Source organism: Rhopilema esculentum, chromosome 21 (assembly GCF_057945365.1).
Source record: "Rhopilema esculentum isolate cy_ngs chromosome 21, ASM5794536v1, whole genome shotgun sequence".
NCBI lineage: Eukaryota > Metazoa > Cnidaria > Scyphozoa > Rhizostomeae > Rhizostomatidae > Rhopilema > Rhopilema esculentum.
The window spans coordinates 7,008,585-7,031,549 of NC_142835.1; the positions used below are offsets into that span (position 1 = coordinate 7,008,585).

The following is a 22,965-nucleotide window of genomic DNA, read 5'->3' on the forward strand; positions in this document are numbered from 1 at the left end:
ACCGGGGCATTTTTACATTGTTGAAGCGATGACTTGGCAGTCAATTTTAGAGAATAAGCTACTTTCTCAAGAGGGAATATCCAGAGCAGCTATTTATGGTGTTGATGGTGTTTGCTATGCTTCAAGCCAAGACCTTACAGTTAATTTTGCTTTTTTTTGTCGTGTCGTAAAACTCATCCTTGTGTTCGGTTTAGATTTTAGAACGATAAATTCGTGATTTAAAACGATCTCAGAACTTCCTTGATTACACAACTATGTTCTCGCTGAAATGCCTCACTTTCCACATTATCTTACTATTAACTAGAACACTTAATCAGCAGTTAGTTGATTTATGTGGTTGAAAATGCCAGTTTTTAGTGCAAAATCTTAAAAACCTAGTTTAACTCTTAACTTCGGGGTCCAAAATTTGACTCATTGCATTCAGCTGAATCTGACAGCGTATTAGGAAAAATCAAAAGCCGAAAGGCCTTTCCAGACTTTCAAATACGATTTTTTGAGAATAGTGCATGTTCTATCTCTTTCGACTTAATCCAATCGTGAATGAATGTAATTTCTTTCTCTCACCCTCCCTGGTGTAGCTTTCGATTTGACAAAGTTTGATGCAAAGGAGATTCAGTGAATTTAATTTGACAAAATCTGATCATGTAAGATGAGGGTCTTTACTAATCACTGGCTAATAAAACAATATCCCTTTCAACACTGCTGGGCATAGCTTGCCTATGTTCAGGCAGTCATTGTAAGCCTTAAGCCAGATTGGAAAATTAAATGTCATATGTAGCTATATGCAACAAAGTAATTTTCTAAAATCACACTTAAGTTATCTTCATGTGCACTTCAAAATTGTTTGCAGGTTGTAGGCAAGGTGATTGAAAATTATCTTTGCAGCCAAGCCTGAAAATTCTGTTTGCAGCCCAACCTGAAAAACCTGCAGCTTTGCTGGCTATTTTCTACTTGCACCTGACCCACAATGTGATTATTTGATTTTTGTTGCTCAAAGCTCAAATTCCTTGCTCACAGGTTGCAGCTTATAGGGCGCTATTGCTTGCAGCTACACGCAAACCAAATTTATACAAGTTTTCTGGAATTCAATTGCTTACCCTCATCTGACTTTTTGGGTCTCCTGCTTTGTTAGAGTGCTAGTCTTCAAGTGTAATTTACCAAGTTAAATTGACACATGAAATATTTAGATAACAAGCAGTTCATCAACTATTTGTTGAAATCAACTTCTTTTAATTCTTGGATTGGGTTTTCTATCATGGGTATTATACCCTTCATCTATTTGTTTTGACAGATAAGTCAAGCAGAAATCAGGACTGTTGAAAGATCTCTTTCAAGTGACCCAGCAACACTATATACTGGTATAACATTGGGTGGTGAAAAGTACACATATCTTGCTTGTGAACCTGGTTCATCAGTGGTCTGCTGTCTGAAAAAGTCTGGTTTTGTAATTGTGCGAACTGGTAAATGCATCATTATTTGTGAATACAATACAGATTCACAGTCCGCATATTGTTACTCTGCTGCTCATCAACTGGCTGAACAGTTGCAGATTCATAACTACTAGAAATATGTCAGCAGTGTAATCTGTGTTCTTAAAGACTCATTGCTAACAATGACCCATTGCACTACGCAAGCATCCCATAATGCATTTTCAGACAATCTGAAATCAATTATGGTTAATCCGTAAAGTTTACTGCCATTGTTTGATTGTCACCTGGATAATTTGCCACCCTCGCAAAGGCTCATTGTTAGCAATGAATCTGATATCATGTTGGTTTTCAGCAGCCACTCAATACAACATTTTATGCACTTTGATTATTGCCATGAGTTTGATGTGGCATAGGATTTTCCCTAAGCTTTGCTTTATGCTGTTTGATATTAATTGAATTAAGAAAATATGAGAAGTAATACAATGAAAATTCTGGCAAGAAAAAATTAAAAGGATACTGGTTTTAGCATCCAGTCACCTAGACTAGAAATAACATTTGTCTATACAATGGTTAATTTCATAGAAATGTTGCACTAAGGCAAATTTAAGAAAGATGTAGCTGCTTTATTGATAGGTTATTATAAGAACGATGCTATCATAGGAAAAATAGAAAAATATTTTTTCTTGTCAATGATAATATGTTTACTTGTCATTGATAATTATCCAGTTGCGCGATAATTGAACAGGAAGATCTGGTGAAAAACAAAGAGATCACCGAAATTTGTTGAATTGTAAACAACATTCTTGTATAATATTGTGCTGGAAAAACAGCTGATGACAAAATTATCAGGAGAAACTTCTTCATAATTATCTTTAGTGTTTTTTTTCTTCATAAGCACTGATAGTGAGAAAGTCATTGTAATAATTCCTACTAAATGAATTTTAAATTTGAAAAATTGAGGAATGGGAAAATTTTAAAAAAATTGGAGGTACCAGGAAAAAGCAACAAAAACATGGAGTCCCCCGGCAAAACATGGAGGATTGACAGGCCTGCTTCCTACCACTCAATGGTTTTTTTAAGTTTTGTAAGAAAATTATCATGGCTTCAATGATTTAGGTATCAGCACTGACTGCATGAAGGCTTTAGGCTTGAACCCCCTGGGAATTTTTTAAAAAGGCTCAGCCACACCTGGTAGCTTTCTTTGCAGAAAATATTTTTGAAAACACCAAAAGGGCAATTGCAGGTACTTTTTCATGCATCATGAAGGGGCTTTTCAAGTATAATTTTACATATGAGAGATAAACTTGCGAATGAGATAAACTTGAGACCATATTAGTAAAAGCATTGATAACATACATACAATAATATAATTTAAGTATACATTTCATTCCCATCATTGCCTATTTCTATCACCATGCTATGCAAAAGATTTTTGTCCCATTTAGCTTGTTTGCTAGGGTTTTAAAGAAAATGCAGTAATTTCAGCTCTTCTATCCTATGTAAAATTCCATCAAAACCTGACCAGAACTCCTGCCACTTGCCCCTCCAACTTTGGGGTTGTCGCTCTAATATTTTAAACTTCTATGATTTATGAATAGCAATAAACAAATTTTCCATTCCTGTCTGTGTATTCTCGATTAATATCCTGCAATTTGACCACGTTGTAGTCATTTTGAGCTATTTTCATCGGAAAATCTTGAGACGTGCACCCCCTCCCCCACCTAACATACAGCAGTTATTTTAGCTTCGCCTCTGGTTAGGGCAACTGTGAACTACATGATAAGCTTTTTGTGATCAAAGACAACTTTTTACCTCGACCTAAAATGCAACGCAACAAAATAATTTTGATAGCCGAGCAGGCCACATCTCAGGATTTTTTGTAAGATATCCAGATTAGGGCCCACGCCACCAACCCTAAACTAGGGGGTCGCTGGCAGCTGGCTAATCTAGGACAACGGTATTTTAGTCCCTGCATGAAATGGCTCCACCATACTGTTTGACCTCTTCATCCAAAATTCCAAGAGCTCTTCGCAGGGCATTTTGAACATGGTAAATGGAAGGGGAAATTTCTACGAGTCCCCCTACCACTGACAAACAAAATGCTACTATAACCCCCAGATGCCAAGCCACCGTGGGGCCTTTTTAAATAATGCAAGCATGCTGGCAAATAGAAACAGAGTATTGTATTTTCTATAATCACGATGTTTTAGTGAAGTGGCTCCACTACTGCGCTGTAGAACGAGGAAACAAGCTATGCCTGCAGTACAGTAGGGAGGACATCCATATTCTTCACTGAAAATTTTTAATTAAAACTCTTTGCTAGAATGGTTCTTGATCCTAAATATTTCATAAAAAGGTTTGAAAATGGCTTATAAACAACATATAAGAACGCTTTAAAGAGACATTGTAATAGTAATTAGTCACAAATCTCGAAGCCTAAAGTCTCAATCCTACAAAAAGTCAGTACGGAAACAGCGTAACCATGATGTCATGAACCGTGTTATTGCAACAAACTTCAGCCACTATGTAATGATGTCAAGTGCAAGTTGTCTATTGTTGATGGTCGTAATTTATATTTAAGCAGGGTGGTGTCGGATCGGCGATAGTGTCAAATGGGCGAATCGCCCCTCCCCAGATATCTTATCCACCCCTTTGAATCTATCTCAAAAAATTTGCAAGACAGGAGTCGTATAAGTCGTCATAAATCTCAACAAATACGCATTACACGAATATTCACTACACACTTTTTTCTAAAGATTACAGCTCAAGACCAAGTCTCTAAAGTTCCTAAAATCCAGACCTTTAATCAAAATGCGGTTCCAAAACCTCAATAAGAGCTCCCTTATTTTAGCTGCATATTTAGTGCCACGAAAAAAGCATAGCGGCAAGAAAGAAAAAGTTTACTGAGTTTTGTTTTTAAGTGGAGCTAGAAAGAAGGCCAAAAGATAAAAAGAGCCAGAAGGAAAATTAAGTTCAATGTACAATGTCTATCAAAAAGAAACTTTGCATACAGAGTGACATACTTTGACTACACTCTTTGACATCCAAATAAGAATAATATAAATCAGCTTAAAATAAGTATCCCTAGTGAGATCAAATCGTACAACATTCCTTGCAAAGCTAACTCTAATAAAATTTGATTTGATCAGCATTTTCAAAGCATCTATTGCCTAACAAGCACAAGAAATTCATAAAACTGCAAGAGCAAAGCATTCAGTACAAACTATCCAAATTCATCTACTAGATGCACTTGCAGCAGAAAATTTCAGCTTTCATTCTTGTTTTTATCCCCATTTTCGTCGTACTCTTCGTCCTCGGTTTGTTTTCGTTTTCGTGCTCATCTTGGTCTTTGTCTTCCTCTTCGTCTTTGTCTTTGTTTTTGTCTTGTCATCTTCGTTCTCGTCCTCGCCTTCATCTTCGGTTCCTCCCCGTCCTCCTCCTCGTTTCAACAGTAATCCTTGTCTTCTTCTTTGTTGTCCGCTTTTACCCCGTTCTTTTTTGTATTCGCCTTCGTCTCTGTCTTCTTCCTCGTCGTAATCGTTATTGTAGCTGCCAATACCATCACTTTTTTTAACTTAACATCGGCTTTAAAAGCTAGCCATTTTGGCAGACTATCTATGGGAGTAAATATTTAAACAATATCTATGATGCATTGCCTCAAAAAAAACTACATAACTGCCAAAGTGAAAGTGAAATGTATAGCTTATCTTCCCATTGCAGTCTTGAAATTCCTAGCTTTTAATTCTGTTTTGAATGCCTTCACAAATTCTAGATTTCCTCTTTTGGCAACTAACTGATAATAAATTCTGTTTCGTATTAGGTTTATAACAATTTATAAATTGCCTAGGAAAACTCTACGCTAGGCAATTTATATACCCAGTTGTGGATATCCAGATGTAGACCAATCAGAAACACGAGCACATGACTGTTGAGGTTTACTAGCGTAGAGTTTTCGATCTATGTTCTGACGTTTTAAACTCTAAAGAGTGTCAGACGAAAAGCTTTAGTTTACTAATTGTTTGCTTTTTTCAAAGCCATTTTCAATTTTGTACCATCAAAAAGATAATAATTTATAAATTATTTTGTTGCATGCATTTTTTAATATTTACGCTTGTAAATAAAGATTATAAGCGGAGGGCCCCTTATATCTGCTCAGGCTGGAGGCGAACCTCCTTCAATGAATTAAAATGAAATGAAAATACTTTTGCTGAAGCTATCTGCCGAACATTTCGGTTAAATGGATGTCCGATTTAATTGGCGTAATCTACAGCTTTATTAATATGGAAGCTTGGGCTAACCAAATCTTTCTCTAGCAGAGTTCTATAAGTCGAACTTGAATTTAATGCTTCAAAACGGGGCCTCTTTGGAAATGCTTTTGCTTACCAAAAAGTGGGCCCTGTTTAGGGAAAATGAGAGGATCCCCGCAGAATTTCAAATTTGGCCCTCACAGTACCCCCAGGTAACAGTTAGCACGTAGTTTTTGAACAGTAAACCCGCGGGTTACACTGAACTGAGGCTAATTTCAAATGGCACCTCAATAGTTGTCCAGAAATTCTTGTTTTTGAAAACAGAGAGGGAAATTTTTCGCCACAGTTACTGGTAAAATAAAAGCAATGGGCGATAAAGAAAGCAACCTCGATTGCTCTGGCTTATCAAGAAATGTGTGGCTGGTTAAGGTGATTGATGTAATATTTTCACCTCAAAATACAATATTATAGATTGTATATTCAATTCTAGGTGCCTTCCTTCTACTATACAACCAGCCAAGCCAGCATGAATTCAATGGCAGCTGCACTCTGGACAATCTTTTTTGTAAAATTATCACTATTGCACACCTGATTGATGAGCATGGCTTGGGCGTGATTTTGGATGTGGCTTAGATTTACAGAATTTGTCAAAGATCACAAAATGACTTTCTAAATTTGTTTGCAAAAGAAATTATAAATTGTCATTCTAAATTGAGTAATCCTCTTGAGATCAATGCTGCCAAGAAGTTTTCAAGCTCTAAGGCCAAGCTGGCCCTTTGAGCGAATGAATCAAAAGTTCCTATAACTATAAATTTCAGAATAATTCTTGCAGTCATTTTCTTGCCATTGTTTTGAACGATTTACCACTTTTAACTCTTTTTAGGCCTTATAGGTCTAAAATACTGGGGTGGAGAAACAAATTTTATTGGCCAGGCCTTTTGCAAGTGCCAAAATTGAAATTGATCTGATCAGCAAAACCTTCCTCTCCCCCCCCCCCCCCCCTCAAAGGTTTTTCTACGGGGTCCACCCCAGCCCACCCTGTGATGACACAACCGGGTCCTGGGCTAATGTGCCCCCTTTTCCCCTCTTAGTGACTCAGCTTGTGATCTTCCATTTATATTACCATGTTTTAGGCCTTTATAAAAATGCTTTCTATAATTGTTCCTTTGCTTGCTAAACCGGAATTTGAATAACAGCCACTGGTGGTAGTTCTAGGAAAGCTTTCAACACCCAAATGTTAACACTTATCGCAAGTTCACATTGCACTATATGTCAAAGCTTGTACACTACTGAGATATCGTCAAAAACTGTTGTGAAATCCAGACTGGCCTACCAGAGTGCAAAACTCTTTGCATTGTTTTCGATATTCTACCCCAATGACATTCAAAAGCAAGTTTTGAATATGATTTAGTTAAAGGATGTGTCATTAATTCCTGCCAGGGAAATGGCTAACAGACAAAAATGCAAATTCTTGTTAAGTTTTGATACCCTGTTTTCCATTTGAATTTTTATTAGACTCCCCTTCAAATGATGACGGGCAAAAATTCAAGCCCCTCCCATTAGACAGATCAAGAAAGATAAAACCTGTCTTGTCAGTTCCCTAGCAATGAAATGTGAGCAGCTTTTAATGAGAAAATGTTACATTTTGGGCTATTGAAATTGTAAAAGACTTGCCAGATGAAGCATGATAAAGCTGTCTTAAAGAAAAGTTTTGAAAATAGTTAAGAAAAGCCTGCAATTATATACTGGCAGTCTTATCTGAGAATAAAAAGAATTTCCAGTATTTGCCAATTTTTAAAAATCATTTTGTCCCTAAAAGCTATTATGTCTCAATACTCAGTGCATGATGAGTTTCATAAAAGTATTTCACTATCTTGTTCTACTTACAAAAAATACTGATAAATAAAATAAATATTCAGAGAAACTGTATTTCACCAGTCTCAATTTAGTTTCACTTTCCGAAATTCAGAGGACAATTCTACCCAGTTAAGTCAGAATTTTGGAACTGTCCATACAGTGGATAGGAGCACAAGCTTTTGCTAAACATTTAATGATTACAGTATTCAGTTTCCCAAAACTTTTGCATATTAAAGTTTTTATCTCTAGCATCTCTTCCCTCTTTACCAACTTTGCAACTGTGCATTGTTCTAGCTGTCATATTTTACAGGGATAATGGAACTTATTTTGAAGTAGGATGGGGGAAGGCAGAGATTCCTAATTAGAGTTTATGGAAAGTATGATTTATATTAAATGTAAGAAAGGGTTTTGAGGGATTTATTTATGCAGGAAGACCGATATAAGGTTTGCTTGATTTGAAGCTATTTGTGAAGGAATTTAGTACACACAATATCTAGGTACTATGCAAAAATAATGCGCTGTGCTGCCCACTTTCATCACAACTGCAAGCCCAAGGTTTCAGCTAATGCTATGCCACTGTGAGTTACTCAATTCAATCATCAAAATCAAAAGCAAATAAATCAATTCCCATTAGATTAGCTTATGATAGACTAAGCTTAATGTGCTAATTAATACTTTTTCTCTACCCTTAATAACATTCTTTATGATTTTCATCTAAAGGTTCCAAAATATTTATCAGAAACTTGGAATAAAGCCGATTCTAGTGGCATAGTTGGAAAGCTTAAGTTTACTAAGTAAGTATTATATATTGTGATGTTTTTTGTAACTATGCAAAGGTAACTAAAATTTGACCCTGAATCACATTACATTATGTTTTTAGAATACTTTGACATTTAGGTTTCCTATAAAAATTAGGTCAAAAACCCTCCTTTGATGACTTTTTCATGAAACGTGTTAGCTCTATGGGCCGACTTTTAATGGCTTGCTCTTTGTACCTAAAAAATTAAAGACAGTTCAACAGGGAAGAAGGAGCATAAGTTGCATGAAATTTCTAAATGTAAACAAATGTAAATGTTGGTTTGAGTTAACCAAAGTTATTTTGGTCTTATGTTATATGGAACAGTGGATGAAATATGATTTGCTACCTTTTGTGTTAAATGTCAATAAAGACGAAATCTGATTTACAATTGTTGAAGAGTCCTTAAAAAATTCAAACTTAATTTTTTTTTCATAAACTATGTTGATTCAGTTACACTAATGTCACATAATATCAACTCTTCTATTGTCATTACATTTTAGGACACAAGGAGCCCAGGTGTGTTTGCTTTTTTCTATTTCTAACTGCAACAAGTAATATTTACTTTACGATAACCACTGTATACATTTTTGGAGAAGTAGGATTTCTTCAATAAACCAATGCCCATTATACAATATTGAGATACAAAACAGTACTACAATATTACATACATATATCTCAAATACTGAATTACTACAATATTACAAGCCTAAGCCCCACTACAAGCAAATTTGATAAGAAATTGCCCCAGAGTTTATATAGGTACATCTTCTCTGCAGCCAACAAAGAGTTCATAAATAAAGTCAGTGAAAGTGAGTGTATGAAAAGCAAAAATTTAAGTACATTGAGCATTGCAATTAAATCACTCATACTGTAACACCCAAAGCTCACTTTAACAATTCTGTCAAATGTATTAGCTGTACTCAGGCTGTCACTAGCTATTGTGCTCAAGGGGGGTTTCCAGCTCCTATTTGTCCACAAAACTGGTGAGCCATCATGTATTTGCTGGCAAGTAGGGAACTTTGCAGAAAAAGCACCTCTAGATGACAAAAAATCCTCGTTTTTGCAACCAATTTTTTTTAAGAAGATTTAAGAAGAAGCAGCAGAATTCAGTTATGGCTCTCATTAGCATAACCTCCTATTTTGCAAATGAACTAAAATGAGCATTTCATATTTGGAGAAATTATAGAAAGGCAAGGTCCTTGTGACTGATAAGGTGCTATGCTTATGTTATGTTGATGATATATTTTGTGTGTGCTTTTGTTTTTCATTCTAATAATCAGTTCCCTTTCTTAGTTTTATATCCCAGCTTTGCTTGTTTATGTTATTTTGTAATGGTCTCAATCAGTTGACAATTTCTGGTATGTTTATTTTATGTTATATTGCTCTTAACTGTCAGGATGTTCTATGAATAATGAAGCAGCTCAAGGGTACCATGAAACAGCTTGTTGCCTCAAGCCATAATTTTTACAATAAATGTCAACAACCCAAGGTAGAATGACAGCATTGATAACTGTGTGTGATAGCTGTATCCACCAATTAGGAAGCCTGAGTTCCTCGCTTTAAGATAGGAAACAAGTTTGTTTACTTCTCTTCTTGCACGTAATGTCAGCATTTCTGGGCTTTGTTGGTTTTCTGCCTCAAAGTACATTGCAAGATACCCAGGGCAGTACTTATTGATCTCGTTGCAGAATGATTCTTCGTTCATTTTCATGCATTCAGCATAATACAATGGTGTGAGCCAACAAATGAACATAAATAACAAGAACAATACATACACGACTACGTCAAGTGCACATTGATTTTTACCAATCTCCACACAAAGAAAGAACAGCTGTGGCGTTATAATCACCATCAGTATATTGTGGCTTATAAATAAAACTCGTAAATTTTGACATGATGACTTAACTTTCAAATCATAGTAAACGTAATGCCGGAAAATGGCATCCTCTGCATGTTGGTTCCAACGTGCATAATCATGCTTTAAGGCCAGCAGGCGAATGTCACTAGTGTGATAAAGCAGGTACATCAGCCATGTCAAGCAAAGTGCAGTGAGCATCAGATAGAAGTCACTTATGCTTATCAAAACTATGTTTGTTTTCACAAAGCCGCTCATTTGGATTCCATGCACAGTTCCATTTGCTGCGAGCCGTTTATGGTGATCGATTTTCCATTTTGAAGGATAATGTAAGTGGAAGCCTGCTACCATTGACAGAACCACAGTAGTCACAGCAATCACGATAGATGATATTAAAATCAGAGTCAGCCTTCTTTTGACTTTCCCAAGACTTTGTCGATTGCCTGACCCTAATGCGATACCATCAAGCATTTCTTCCATATGACGTTTTTTGAAGTATTTAATGATAAAAAGGTGGCCGAGCCAGCACCATATATAACGAAACAGGCCAATGAATGTCTCTAATATTAGATTTTTAAAACGATCATTCTTCGTGGTGAGGTCTAAGGTTGTGTAATAGATATTAATGATGATCATAACAAAAAAAAGCATATTAACAGCTGACGGGTAGAGGATTTTTTCCACAAAATTGGCCTGCGGATTATGCCAGAATCCCAAGAAACGAAGTATTTTTCGAAGAAAGCGTAATTCAGTCGATTTAATCGATAACTGCCCACTGCCTTTTCCCATTCCCTGGTAGTCTTCATCTTCAGTAACTTTGATGTACATTTAGACAGTCTCTCAAAGGTATTTCGGTCCTTCAAAGCGTATTTAAGTATTTGAGCTTCCAAATATATGAAAATGTTTGTCAGCTTTCCAAGTGTTTGTTATTCCAGTCACAATTCTCACTTAAGCAAAAGTACCTGCCCTTTAATGTGGTAAACCGCTACTGGATACCAGTGAGTCCTGTCTTTGAAAGGCTTGTTGCATTAAAACAGATCTTTTGTTATAATGTAATCAACCACTGAAGTTATGCAAATGTGAAAGCCTTTCAATAATCGGCGAATCTCTGTTAAAATGTCGAATGTTTTTTATTACGAAGCGTGCCAAAGTTGGTTACTTGCGGTTAAATTTGAATTCAAGTCGAAGGATTTCATTCACAGCACAATTATTCACATTAATAGTTTCCATAACAAACTAATTGCTATAAATACAAGAAAAGAAGTACAATGAGATATGAATCAACGATTATTATAATCATTATTAATAAGAGATTATTATAATCAAGATCTAAAAAGCAAAAAACAATCATGATAGATGTCGTGGTTCATATAAAATTAAGAAATGATAGGTAATCGGGTCAATTAGTATGAATGTTAAAATATAGCTGAATGAAGTTTCATTTTCAAAGTAAATAATGTTTTTTGTTTTTGTTTGTTCTGCTATATGTGTTTATTTATTTTTAAGGGGCAAGTTTTCCCAAATTTTTGAAGCTTTAGATGCTAATTAACTGCAAACAACGTCTATGACTAAGTTTGCTTACGTAGTGACATCTCCAAAACAATAGAAACATATAATGCAATTCTGATTGAATTTAGGCCAACTACAAAATGGATCATAGCGAAAACTAGAGAGACTAACAATGGCTGGTACATATTTGATTTGGACCTTTGGTAAAAAAGAACAGTAACGTACAAAACATCCCCAGCTTCACGTGTTCACATCTAAATGTTTATCAAACCAAAAGTTTCGATCAGCAAGACTTGACAAGTTCATTTTTCTGCCATTGATTTCATTTACAAGATAACTGAGCTACAAAATGTATACGAAAAATGAACTTTTTCACAGTAATGATTTCACACATACATCGGATTTTTTTATACATAGATCGTTCATAAACGGGGTTGTTAATATCTTGAAAAAGACTCATCCTGAAAAAGTTTGTTTGCCCGCGGCATGTGACCAGGCGGAGTGATTTATGTTTGTGTTTGCCAATATGATGGGGAGCGTTTCTGACTCCATCGTTCTCATGTGAACAGAACGCCTTCCGGTTATGGTATGAACGTATTTCGATACGAAATGAATGCTTCATAATGTAAATAGCGCCTTAAAGCGACATCTCTAGTTTTCTACTTTTTTACAGCCTGCCTTTCAATGCAAGCGGAGGCATATTTTCATGCTTTTCCTTGCTTAATTTTTAGGTGAAGTTTGAGCTCTCGGAGCAGTTGTCGCAAGTCGGCTGTGTTGATGGGGTTCCCCTGCCACGTGAGCACAAAATGTTAATGTCAGATGTTTCGCAGTCCTTAGCCGTGTTTTCAGAGACAGCTGGTGGTAAGCATCGTTAACAAAGGAAATATCCATATTATGCCTCGTCATCATAATCATCATCATTACAGCTATCATCAAACATAATCGATCATCGTCAATCGTTGTCAATCATCGTTAATCTTTGTTAATCATCGTCAATCGTCGTTAATGATTAATCAATCGTCGTTAATCATCGTTAATCGCTGTACCATCAAAGATTTGATTTTAATGAACAACTGCTTTTTAGCCAATTATCGACTTTATTCAATTAATCCAATTTAACAGTATAATTCGTGATTATCGTGATTTTCTACATTGTTTTGCAATCTTCAACATCAACATCACAATTGTATCAACCCTACCAAACGTCTTTTATGGCACTGTCGTAATGCTTAGAGCATTCAAATTTTATTTACCTGACTTTATTTCTGTTGTAGATTCAACAGATCAAAATTTACAAGGTAGGATTCACAATATTTTTGTACCAAAGTCTAGGACAAACGACTTAACCTTTCAGTAAAAGTTCTATTGAAAAATGTTGAGAAATGTTTAGCCTTGTTTTCTTTTATTGTGTATGGGGGGTTGCCAAATAACTGAACAGCTTGCTGAAATTTTTTCTAAAACTTCGATATGTGAATGTGTTTGGCGCTTCGACGGTGAATTGATATTTTGGCCTAAACCAAACAATGGCGTTTAAGGAAGAATTGAAGAGAAAATTATCTTTGACCTGTGGTCTTCTTCTTGGAAAGGATTAGAATTTTCACAAGATGCAAACTTTTCCGTTCACTTACGCTCTTTCTTTCATTTACGCCGAAGTAAAGTTTTTAAGGGGAATTTTATTACTTTAAGCTGTATGGGCGATTAATCACGTTCCCCGTATCAAAGTTTCAACTGGAACAATCTAAGATTTTTTTAAGAATATTTTTTTAAGATTTTTTAATCTAAGAATAATCAATTTTTTTTCTATACATTCAACCACATTAGAATATTTGAAAGACAGAGTTGAATTCATAAGAGTCGCTTATAATGTTTAAGAGAGATGACTGGGTGATGTCAACTGATGGACCGTTCCGAGCGTTTTCTGAGAGAAAAGGATTTTAACTGGAACAATCTAAGATATTCATAGTGAATTTGATGTGCTTTGTCCTAAGTTGTTTCAAGAATGTCATAGACAAAGTTGGCTAGTGAAATCGAACTTTCAAAATTGTAGCTGAAGATGAACTGTGTCCAATAGGAACAAAATTTGATTATTTAATAAAACATTAGCTTATGTAAACGTTAGTTTTGGTAAAAAAAACTGTAAAGATGGAACGGCGAATTTTCTATATTTCTAAGACAACCAGCACCTCCAGCATTCATTTCTCTGTCTTATCTAGCTTCAGTTTAATTTTTTTTCTATACATTCAACCACATTAGAATATTTGAAAGACAGAGTTGAATTCATAAGAGTCGCTTATAATGTTTAAGAGAGATGACTGGGTGATGTCAACTGATGGACCGTTCCGAGCGTTTTCTGAGAGAAAAGGATTTCAACTGGAACAATCTAAGATATTCATAGTGAATTTGATGTGCTTTTTACCTTGCAGGTGACCCAATGTTTGCATTTGAGGGAAAGGTTGTGAAAAGAGCTGACTGTCGACCTGTTGAAAATCCAAATTACCTTTTATTAAAAAAGTAAGTATGCAGGATTTAGGTCCTTCTTTTGTATGCAGTATTTTCAAAAGGCCTTATTCGTTAGAGTTTATCCAAAATTTACAAAAATTAAGTCCAAAAAACCAATTATCAAACTTTTTTAAAGATAAAATTCGCACCATAGCGTACATTTTTTCGTAAGTCACATATTTTATAAATAACAATTGTTGAAAACTTAGCAGACCCTCTATCAAACCAGATCAAAAAACAGATACTTTCTCACTTAACTTTCCTTTGAACTTTTTTTAGCTTTGTCTTGCCTTCTTCAAATTTTGTGGTCCCAAAATTTCTTTTTGTAAATCTCAAGTCTTTAGACCCAACCTACCGGTGAAATTACTGCCCAATCTACTGGTAAAGCCCATTGGAGTTAATTAAAGATAAACTTGGGCAAGCATGCCATCGAAATCCAATATTGGAAGGTTACGTTTTAACAAATGTTCTCTTCCAACAGGTTATTCTTTGTTCCATCTAAGATTTTATGCATGTATGGATGCATGTTTGCTTTGTCCTAAGTTGTTTCAAGAATGTCATAGACAAAGTTGGCTAGTGAAATCGAACTTTCAAAATTGTAGCTGAAGATGAACTGTGTCCAATAGGAACAAAATTTGATTATTTAATAAAACATTAGCTTATGTAAACGTTAGTTTTGGTAAAAAAAACTGTAAAGATGGAACGGCGAATTTTCTATATTTCTAAGACAACCAGCACCTCCAGCATTCATTTCTCTGTCTTATCTAGCTTCAGTTTAATTTTTTTTCTATACATTCAACCACATTAGAATATTTGAAAGACAGAGTTGAATTCATAAGAGTCGCTTATAATGTTTAAGAGAGATGACTGGGTGATGTCAACTGATGGACCGTTCCGAGCGTTTTCTGAGAGAAAAGGATTTTATCATTGGCATTTTTCTTGAATGTTTGAATTCTGTCTTGTTTCTAGCTTATTTGCATGCCAATATTGTTTTTTGTAGAAATGCCATCAAGAAAGCTGGGCAGCCTGCTAGAAAGGTGCAGCAGATAACAGAAAAAGTTCATGGAACGAGTTTCAAGCCAATTGCAGATCACAAAGTGAATGTAAGCCAACTTAAAAATTTCTCACTCATGTTTTCCACTAGGCTTCAAATGATTAATAATTTGACCTGACCATGAGATAATTTCGCGAAAATGCACCAAACCCATGAATTGTTTTGATAAGTAGTGTGCATCAGATAGCCTACTAGCACAGATACAGAAGGGTCAGTTAGGATACTTTGGACACATAGTTCGGTGCGACTCTCCATCATTGGAAAAATCGGTTATGCTTGGCTACGTAGAAGGGAAAAGGAATAGAGGAAGGCCGAAATTTAGGTGGACAGATAACATCAAAAACTTGGTGGGCGCTCCTTTGGTGGAGTGCGTCCATCAAGCCGAAGACGGATGCCTCTGGGATGCGGTCCTTAAACAAAGCACAAGCAACGAGCCAAATTGTTGAATGACTGATGATGATGATGATGCATCAAACTAATGTCCATCATATTTAGAATTCTATGTTTCAACTACTCCATGTAACATTTCCTACATAATACTTCTTCCATGCCTGACCTTTCTCTTTTTTTTTGAAAACAAAAGTACTTCAATTGCTAGGTGCCTGTCAGGGCTAAATTGGCATAAATGGTTTTTTTGGTTTCCTTAGCATTGGTAGATATAAGCATCAATATTTGTATGCAATTTTGTAGATTGAAAGAGATAGAAAACGAAAAGAAGAAGGAAAAAGAGCTCGCTCAGAGAAAAAGGAAGTCATGGACAAATTGTTTTCTGCATTTGAAAGACATCAGTATTACACTTTAAAGGATTTGGTACATCTCACACAACAGCCTGTTGTAAGAAGTAGTTTTTATATTTCTTTTATTTCTGTTTATGACATTTTATATTTTATTAAGCCTGCTTTTGTGAGTACCGTAAATCCTCTAATTAGCCCCCTGGGGGCTTATTTATTTTTTATATTTTTGAATGGGGGCTTATTCGAGGGGGGGGGGCTTATACGAGGGGGGGGCTTATAAGATTATTGTAGACATTAAGAAGACATTATTAAAATACCTCGTTTATTCTAGTAGAAATTTCTTTATGAGCATTTAATTATTCTTACCAAAAATATGAATTTGTTTTGATAATTCAATAAAACACCATAGGCAACGTCAGATGGCAAAAATCATCAAATGGAGGGGTCAATTCTAGAATTTACAGTAGCAGTGGGGTTTATTCGAGGGGGGCTTATTGAAAATTTGTAGTTCTAGGGTAGGGGCTTATTCGAGGGGGGCCAATTCGAGGATTTACGGTACTCTATGGCTAGGCTTTTGCCGCTAACTATGTTCAAAGTCGATGTGTTTGTAAATATTGGATCAGCCAATCACGCACCTTCTTTACTATTCAATATACTTGCTGCTTTGCATGTGATCGCAAACATTTTTTACGTCAGTGAATCCCTGGAAATGGATAACGCTGCCAGGGAACTTTTGAGATGCTTAAGGATACCAAAGACTAACAGTGTGCACCTTTCTATTGAATATTTGCGAATGGTCGCTTTGACTAAACTTTCACGTTGAGTGATTAATGTTGATAGTTATATAAACAGGCATAGGAGTTACATTATTACTAAGCATCTTTATCGTTAAAGAAAGATCTCTGTGTTTGAAACTAGGGGCCAGGAAAGTATTCATACTTATTTGGGACAATTCCCTCCAGGCTTGAAAGCCCACTACAAAAAATTTAAGAGCAATAGACATGGCCCTTTGATCTCTTCTGTCTTCGACCATATTCTGGTCTTGTTTCTGGGCCTTGAAAAATTAATAAGAAAAGTTCGCAATTTTGCGGGGAAAAGTCTATAAGAAAATCGTGTTATTTATATTTTATGTATTTTACAATTAGTAGATATAAGATGACCGAAAAATGTTTCGGGAACCTATTTCGAGGAAAGGGAGAGAGGAAATAGTTTTTATCGCCAGCTTATTCAAAGCGTGTAGAGGTCTGGATATATTTTGTGCTATTTATGAACGTGCTATTTATTTCTTATAAAGCTAAAAGTTTGGATGACATATGATTCTATCTCTTTTCAGGGCTACCTTAAGAGTATTCTGAAGGAAATATGTAATTATAATTTGAAGAATCCACATAAAAATACCTGGGAACTGAAGCAAGAGTATAGGCATTACAAAGAGGAGCCTGGCAATGAGGATTGAAACTGCGAGGGTTCTGTCATGCGCAAAGAGTACGATGACTTCAGTCTAAAACACAGGGAAGTGGCAGGTAAAAGATTTTTTTATGTCACAAAAACAATTTGAAGTAAATGGAATCAAGAATATTCCAAACATTCGCTGGTGGGTGTAGGAATTCGCGGGCGCAAGTTGCAAAATCCTTTTTATTCATGTATAATGGAATCACTATCTTGTTTTTGACGATACGATACATTGTTTTAATAACAGACAATTCTCCAGCTTGGGATAATGACCATTACCGGCAAAAAATTTCGAAGTGACTCGGAGACTATTAAAATGGGCTTTCATGCTAGCTAACCTAACATGTTACCTTAAGAGCGTTGTATTCATGTTAGTTATACCCGACAGTGTGTCAAGCACTAAAAATGCTGAATCTCGTGCGGTCTTAGCAAGCTTAGTGAATGCCTTTTCGTAAGTGATGTATTATTTGATTGTCAGCAAAAGTTACAAGCTCTGTTTATGCTACGTAGATGTTATTCTGTGCTTGAGATATAATGCACTACTTACGTTTTTGAGTACATGATAGTACGCGCTTAAATCAGAGGATAGAAACAGCAACAACAACAATAATAACAACACAACAACAACAACAGCAGCAGCAGCAATAACAACAAAAACAGGCTATCTTAAAGTCCAGGCAACGCTGACTTAAGAGAACGCAAGCCTTTCACTTCAGTGCTAGGCAAGTCATAATCTAACTCAACGCTTGTTTTTGTTTGTGCTTGAAATACTATTTTAAGGTCTGCCCCGTGTTTGTAGGATATGCTCCACTATTGTCGTGTTGAAATTTTTCTAATTCTCAAGACAAGTATCCACACAAATCGAGCCCATGACGGTTCATGGGAAAACCGCGCAGATGGGGAAATTTCGATTGTTTGATAAGAAATAACAAGTAACCCTATACCCGTTTTAAGTGTCTGAAATGAGAGCAAACGATGCACACGAAGAAAGCGGAGAGTTCGATAGCACAAGAAACAGCAAATGAAGTTCCACGCTCATTCCACTCATTTTTGCAAATTCAGAATCGCGCACAAGCCGTTCTCATCCAGTTGGCTAGGGAAGAGCCAGGGAATTTTTGGTTTTCTAATCCAAGAGGCAAATGATGCCTGGGGTTGAGCATATGAAAATCTGAACTTGCGTTTTATAGACCCCTCCCCGAGAGCACATCCTTCCCTGAAAGGCATTCAGTCGAACAGGGTTGAAATACCGAGGCAAATATTGGCTGAAAACCACAATATTCGGGTTTTGAAATATTTCAAAGCTACTCCGTGTCTGTTTGTAGTTATCTGAAGTGAATCCATGCCCTTGCTTCATTTTTATAGCTGCTGCTACCTTATTTTCTTTTGGGGTCGCCATGTTTGACAGCGGGAATGGAATGGAATTTCAATCGCTTGTGCCATTCAATAATAAATCATCGATTTTATTTAAAATCAAAATCACACGTAACATAATCCACGTCATGTATAAATTTCTTCGAAATTTCATCTGAGAGGCAATGCCCTAAGCACTATTTCCAAGAAATAGAATTGTACGAGACATAAATCAGATATAAGCTTTAAATGCTCGCACCATTTATAAATCAAAGTAAATTTTTTCGAAATTTGTTTTCAGCTCTTTAAACAGCTCGATATCTCTCATTATTAATTCTTGAATTATTGATATTTTTGTAAAATTTTAAACCAAAACATTTCATAGGTACCCAGAGTCCCCACTTCTATTTGAGTTATTCAATGAAAAATAAAAAATTATACTCTAGATGTCGTTTATAACCTTTTGCAGATGGACCCTGTGCTTTTTGGATTTTTTAGAGTCTGTATGGTATTTAAGTTGTTTCAAAAAATACCTTGACTTGTCAATGCGATTTTATCCCTACGTTCAATACAGAACCAGTTCACAGATCTCAACACGCAAAGAAAAGACATATTTCAATGCGAAAAATTTGCTTAATACTGATTGCTCTATTGAAAGCAACCGCTCTAAATCGTTAAGGTTATTCCTATATAAACTACACCCTTGGTGTGTAGAGTCTAACAAAGTTTATTAACGTTCATTTTTGACATCTAATTAATGCCATGGTTTCTTTGAGTACCCGTACTTCTTGCCTGGCCTTCCGGGCCTGCCACGTGGTCCACGGGGTCCCCCTGGTCCTCTTGGTCCGGGTGCTCCGTCTAATCCGGGCTCTCCCTTCTTACCGGGTCTTCCTGGTCTTCCTGGAAAACCTCGTCTGCCTGGGCGTCCTGGTCTTCCACGCTTTCCTGGGCGACCGGGTAATCCGTCTACTCCTGGTCTTCCTGGTCGTCCTATTTTTCCTGGTCTGCCTGGTCGTCCTGGTCGTCCTTTTGGTCCTGAGTGCAGAAAGATAGTGATAATACGGACATTTGATAAGACGGACGTTTTAGAAATTACCACGATTTTGAAAAGGTATTATACTGAGAGTTTCAAGAAAAGAAAAAAGTTAAGGGAGAACAACGCATAATATGTTGATAATCTTTCACAGATTGAGAACCAAATTATGGTGAAGTGGATCGTAGATCGAGTAAAAAACGCTTAATATCTCTCTAGAGTAGAAAACGGACAATGCTAGCTTGTCGAAACACTTAAAGTTGTTCAAGCAATGATTTTGATTACAAAAAGATTCAAATTTTTGAAGCACGTTGTAGAATAAAGTATTGCAGCTAAGACAAACAACAATCAATGCTGAGTAGCAAACCTTGAGAACCTCTTAGATGAAATACAACGGTTTAGCTAGTCGATCTCTGTGGAAGAAACCTCTCGTGTAGCTGAGGAGCAAAATGTCCTAAAAGTATTGAAGACCAAAAGAAATTTCAAAAATTCATCTCTATCTGAGAGTGAAATCCAAAAACAGGCTCTCAACGATTTCCAGTTTTGTTAAAAAAGGTTTTGTTAATTTCCTAGAAAATTACCTAAAGCTACTAGCTTTTTTGAGTGAGATAACATACTAGGATTTTTGCTTTACTTTATTCATTCATAATTTTTATTATTGTAACAATTATTGGCAGGTTGTGATAATGGAGAGGCTGATTTTTTGAACAAGTGAAAGCGCTTACCCTCTGGGCCAGGAGGGCCGGCTGGTCCTTCTGGTCCGCTTGGGCCTGGAGGTCCAGGAGGTCCAGGGGGTCCTTTTATGACTTTCACTTTGTATCCATAGCCATAACTTGCATCCTCTTGGCTGTCGTCTTCACTTTCAAGGTACAGGGCATTTGCAATGCCTAAAATTAAACAAATCGTACATTTGTGAATTAAATTGCAAACTTGGCCTTTATTCAGTTAGAAACATTGAACTATGCTTGTTCTTAGTCGGATACGGGAGTGGCTCTAGAAAAGTTTTTTGGGGCGTGTTGTAGTTCGAAGGTGTGTTTCTTTAATTTAGCCAACCACCTTTTTGAAAGTTTTTTCCTGAGATTGCAAACCAAGTTTGGAGTTGACATTGAAATATGTACACACGAACGGGCGAGAAGCAAGTGATGTGAGAATTTAAAGACAATGTTTATCCGAGATCATACATGCAAATGCTCTAAGACGTTTCTTTTATAGCAATGTACAGAACTAATAAGAAAATGCTAACAATTCCTAGGAGAGAAGTGGCTTTTTCTTGCAAAAGTTTCTTGCTCTGCTATAAAGCATACTAGTCTGTACTGAGGGATGAAGGAGATGAGGAATTTAGAACTTTTGCAGACGAGCTTACGGATATGTAACATCAGTGACAAAAGGAACTTCATGAAAGGTGTAGAGTATCTTACATTCCTAATGATCTTACATTCCTGATGAACTTTCAGCTGCTCAATGATGTATTATAAACTCTTTGCTTCTTATTTCGATCATATTGCTAGCTTCAGTGTGCACACCGGCCATTCATAAACTTTCATATGCGCATTTATATAAAAACAACGTTGCGTGTTCAATTTGAGAAAACTTGTGTACTCACCAAAAATCAAACAGCACAAAATCAGAGTCTTCATCTTGATCGTCGTCAACTTGCCACTTGAAAATGAACCTGACACCAAGTGCAGAGCTGATTCTTTCTGTCCTTTTTATACAATTCTGCTTTCATTAGTGGTACAATTAAGTGGGCTTTTTACATCCTGGCTCTCGTTACCTCGCTTGGAATAACCACAGAAATCGTAGCTTTGGTATGATAATTTCGTCGTTGTGACGCGTTCTAAATATAATTTGCCAGTAAGATGCAAAGTTTTATTTAAAATAGTTAGCAACCCTCGTAATTGATACTAATTTTTGTGAGAACCATATGGTAATAGATTTAATTACCCTACCGCCATGATTTTCTCAGTTGTAATTATTTTGAAGTTCAGAGTAATAGATAAATGATTGTTGCCTAATATCCACGTACTGTACGTATTAATGAGCAAATTGGATTTCGTGGTGAACTACCAAGATAAAGATGAATCTCTTATTGATAATGATGCAATGTTAAGAACTGCACATTGATATCAAACGTGTATATCATCTCATCTTCGATTGCTATGCTTTGCTAACTATTTGACATAAAACTTTGCATCTTACGTAAAAGCCCATAAATGCTATCTTTTTCTACATTTAACCTGTTTTCAGAAAAGTGTGTTTTAAAAGTAGTGTCTTAGGTGTTGGGGACAATTATTATGGAGGGAGCTTTTCAATAATTTTTTTCAAATCAGCTCGTTAAATCTTTCAGTCCTTCATTCAGTAAGGTGTTTTCCAGTGGATGAAATGTTAACATTTTTCGATTGGTCCGAGTATTTGTTGGATTTAGAGAAGGGAAGCTGTTGCTGAAATTATTTCTTTTAGAATTCTGCTGATAGTGCTGGAAAGTCTTTCAACAGCTTTGTAAATACAAAGGTCGCCATCATCTTAGATATGATTTTAGACTTTTCTTCTTTGATAGAGAACAGTTGGATTTTCCTGTACCCTCCAGTGGTTCTATCTTGAAACGAATTACCCACGAACAACATGGGCAGTACCAAGGGATGGGGCTGAGGGGATTCAAAAGTGTTTTTAAATGTTTTTAAGATAATAAAAAGAATAAAAGAAAAGAAATAGAAGAAAAGAATTGTACTATCCAATGGTTCTTTCTTGAAAAGAATCACCCACGGAGTAGATTACTAAATCTACTTTGACGGAATACGGAGTAGATTACTAAGTCTACTTTGTCTCTGTTGTCGCAGACAACTATGACCCTTTTTTGGTTCTCTTATTTCCCTTTAAAAAAGAGGATTGCTCCACCTTTGTAGACACTGCCCATGCTGCAATCTTTGTGCCCTTTTTGCGTGTAATATAACTACAGAGTTATGATATGACCAACCACACACAGTGTCAAGTTTAAGCAAGTCATATGGCCATTATGAAATATCAATTTCTAATTCAGGAAAGAAATGTTGACAAGGGAGGTCTTGAAATTTAGATAAGAGAGCTTCATCAGAAGACATTTCTACATGCCTTGTGAAATCTTGCCTTGAAGATACATGCCCTTGCAT

General features: G+C 36.1%; 3 protein-coding genes across 4 annotated transcripts; 2 read left to right on the forward strand and 1 right to left on the reverse strand.

Annotated features, from left to right (window-relative positions):
• Position 1: 1 nt before the first annotated feature.
• LOC148957657 (profilin-3-like) lies at positions 2-4,002 on the forward strand. Its single transcript, XM_089114731.1, has 2 exons — positions 2-139; positions 1,292-4,002. The coding sequence occupies exons 1-2, from the start codon at positions 29-31 to the stop codon at positions 1,562-1,564; spliced, it is 384 nt and encodes a 127-aa protein (XP_088970857.1). The 5' UTR covers positions 2-28; the 3' UTR covers positions 1,565-4,002.
• Positions 4,003-5,946: 1,944 nt separating this feature from the next.
• LOC148957658 (general transcription factor IIF subunit 2-like) lies at positions 5,947-19,325 on the forward strand. Its single transcript, XM_089114723.1, has 9 exons — positions 5,947-6,106; positions 8,255-8,328; positions 8,834-8,849; positions 12,429-12,558; positions 12,972-12,995; positions 14,121-14,208; positions 15,197-15,299; positions 15,941-16,084; positions 17,318-19,325. The coding sequence occupies exons 1-9, from the start codon at positions 6,044-6,046 to the stop codon at positions 17,438-17,440; spliced, it is 765 nt and encodes a 254-aa protein (XP_088970849.1). The 5' UTR covers positions 5,947-6,043; the 3' UTR covers positions 17,441-19,325.
• Positions 19,326-19,399: 74 nt separating this feature from the next.
• Positions 19,400-21,974, reverse strand: LOC148957659 (uncharacterized). Of its 2 annotated transcripts, none has more exons than XM_089114728.1 (3): positions 21,423-21,974; positions 20,545-20,706; positions 19,400-19,812 (listed from the first exon to the last, which is right to left on the reverse strand). In XM_089114728.1, exons 1-3 carry the CDS (start codon positions 21,454-21,456, stop codon positions 19,541-19,543), a joined length of 468 nt encoding a protein of 155 aa, XP_088970854.1. In that variant the 5' UTR covers positions 21,457-21,974; the 3' UTR covers positions 19,400-19,540. The 2 variants fall into 2 exon arrangements, with proteins under 2 accessions (XP_088970854.1, XP_088970853.1); XM_089114727.1 differs by having other exon boundaries at positions 19,400-19,821; positions 21,423-21,968.
• Between the last annotated feature and the right edge of the window lie 991 nt (positions 21,975-22,965).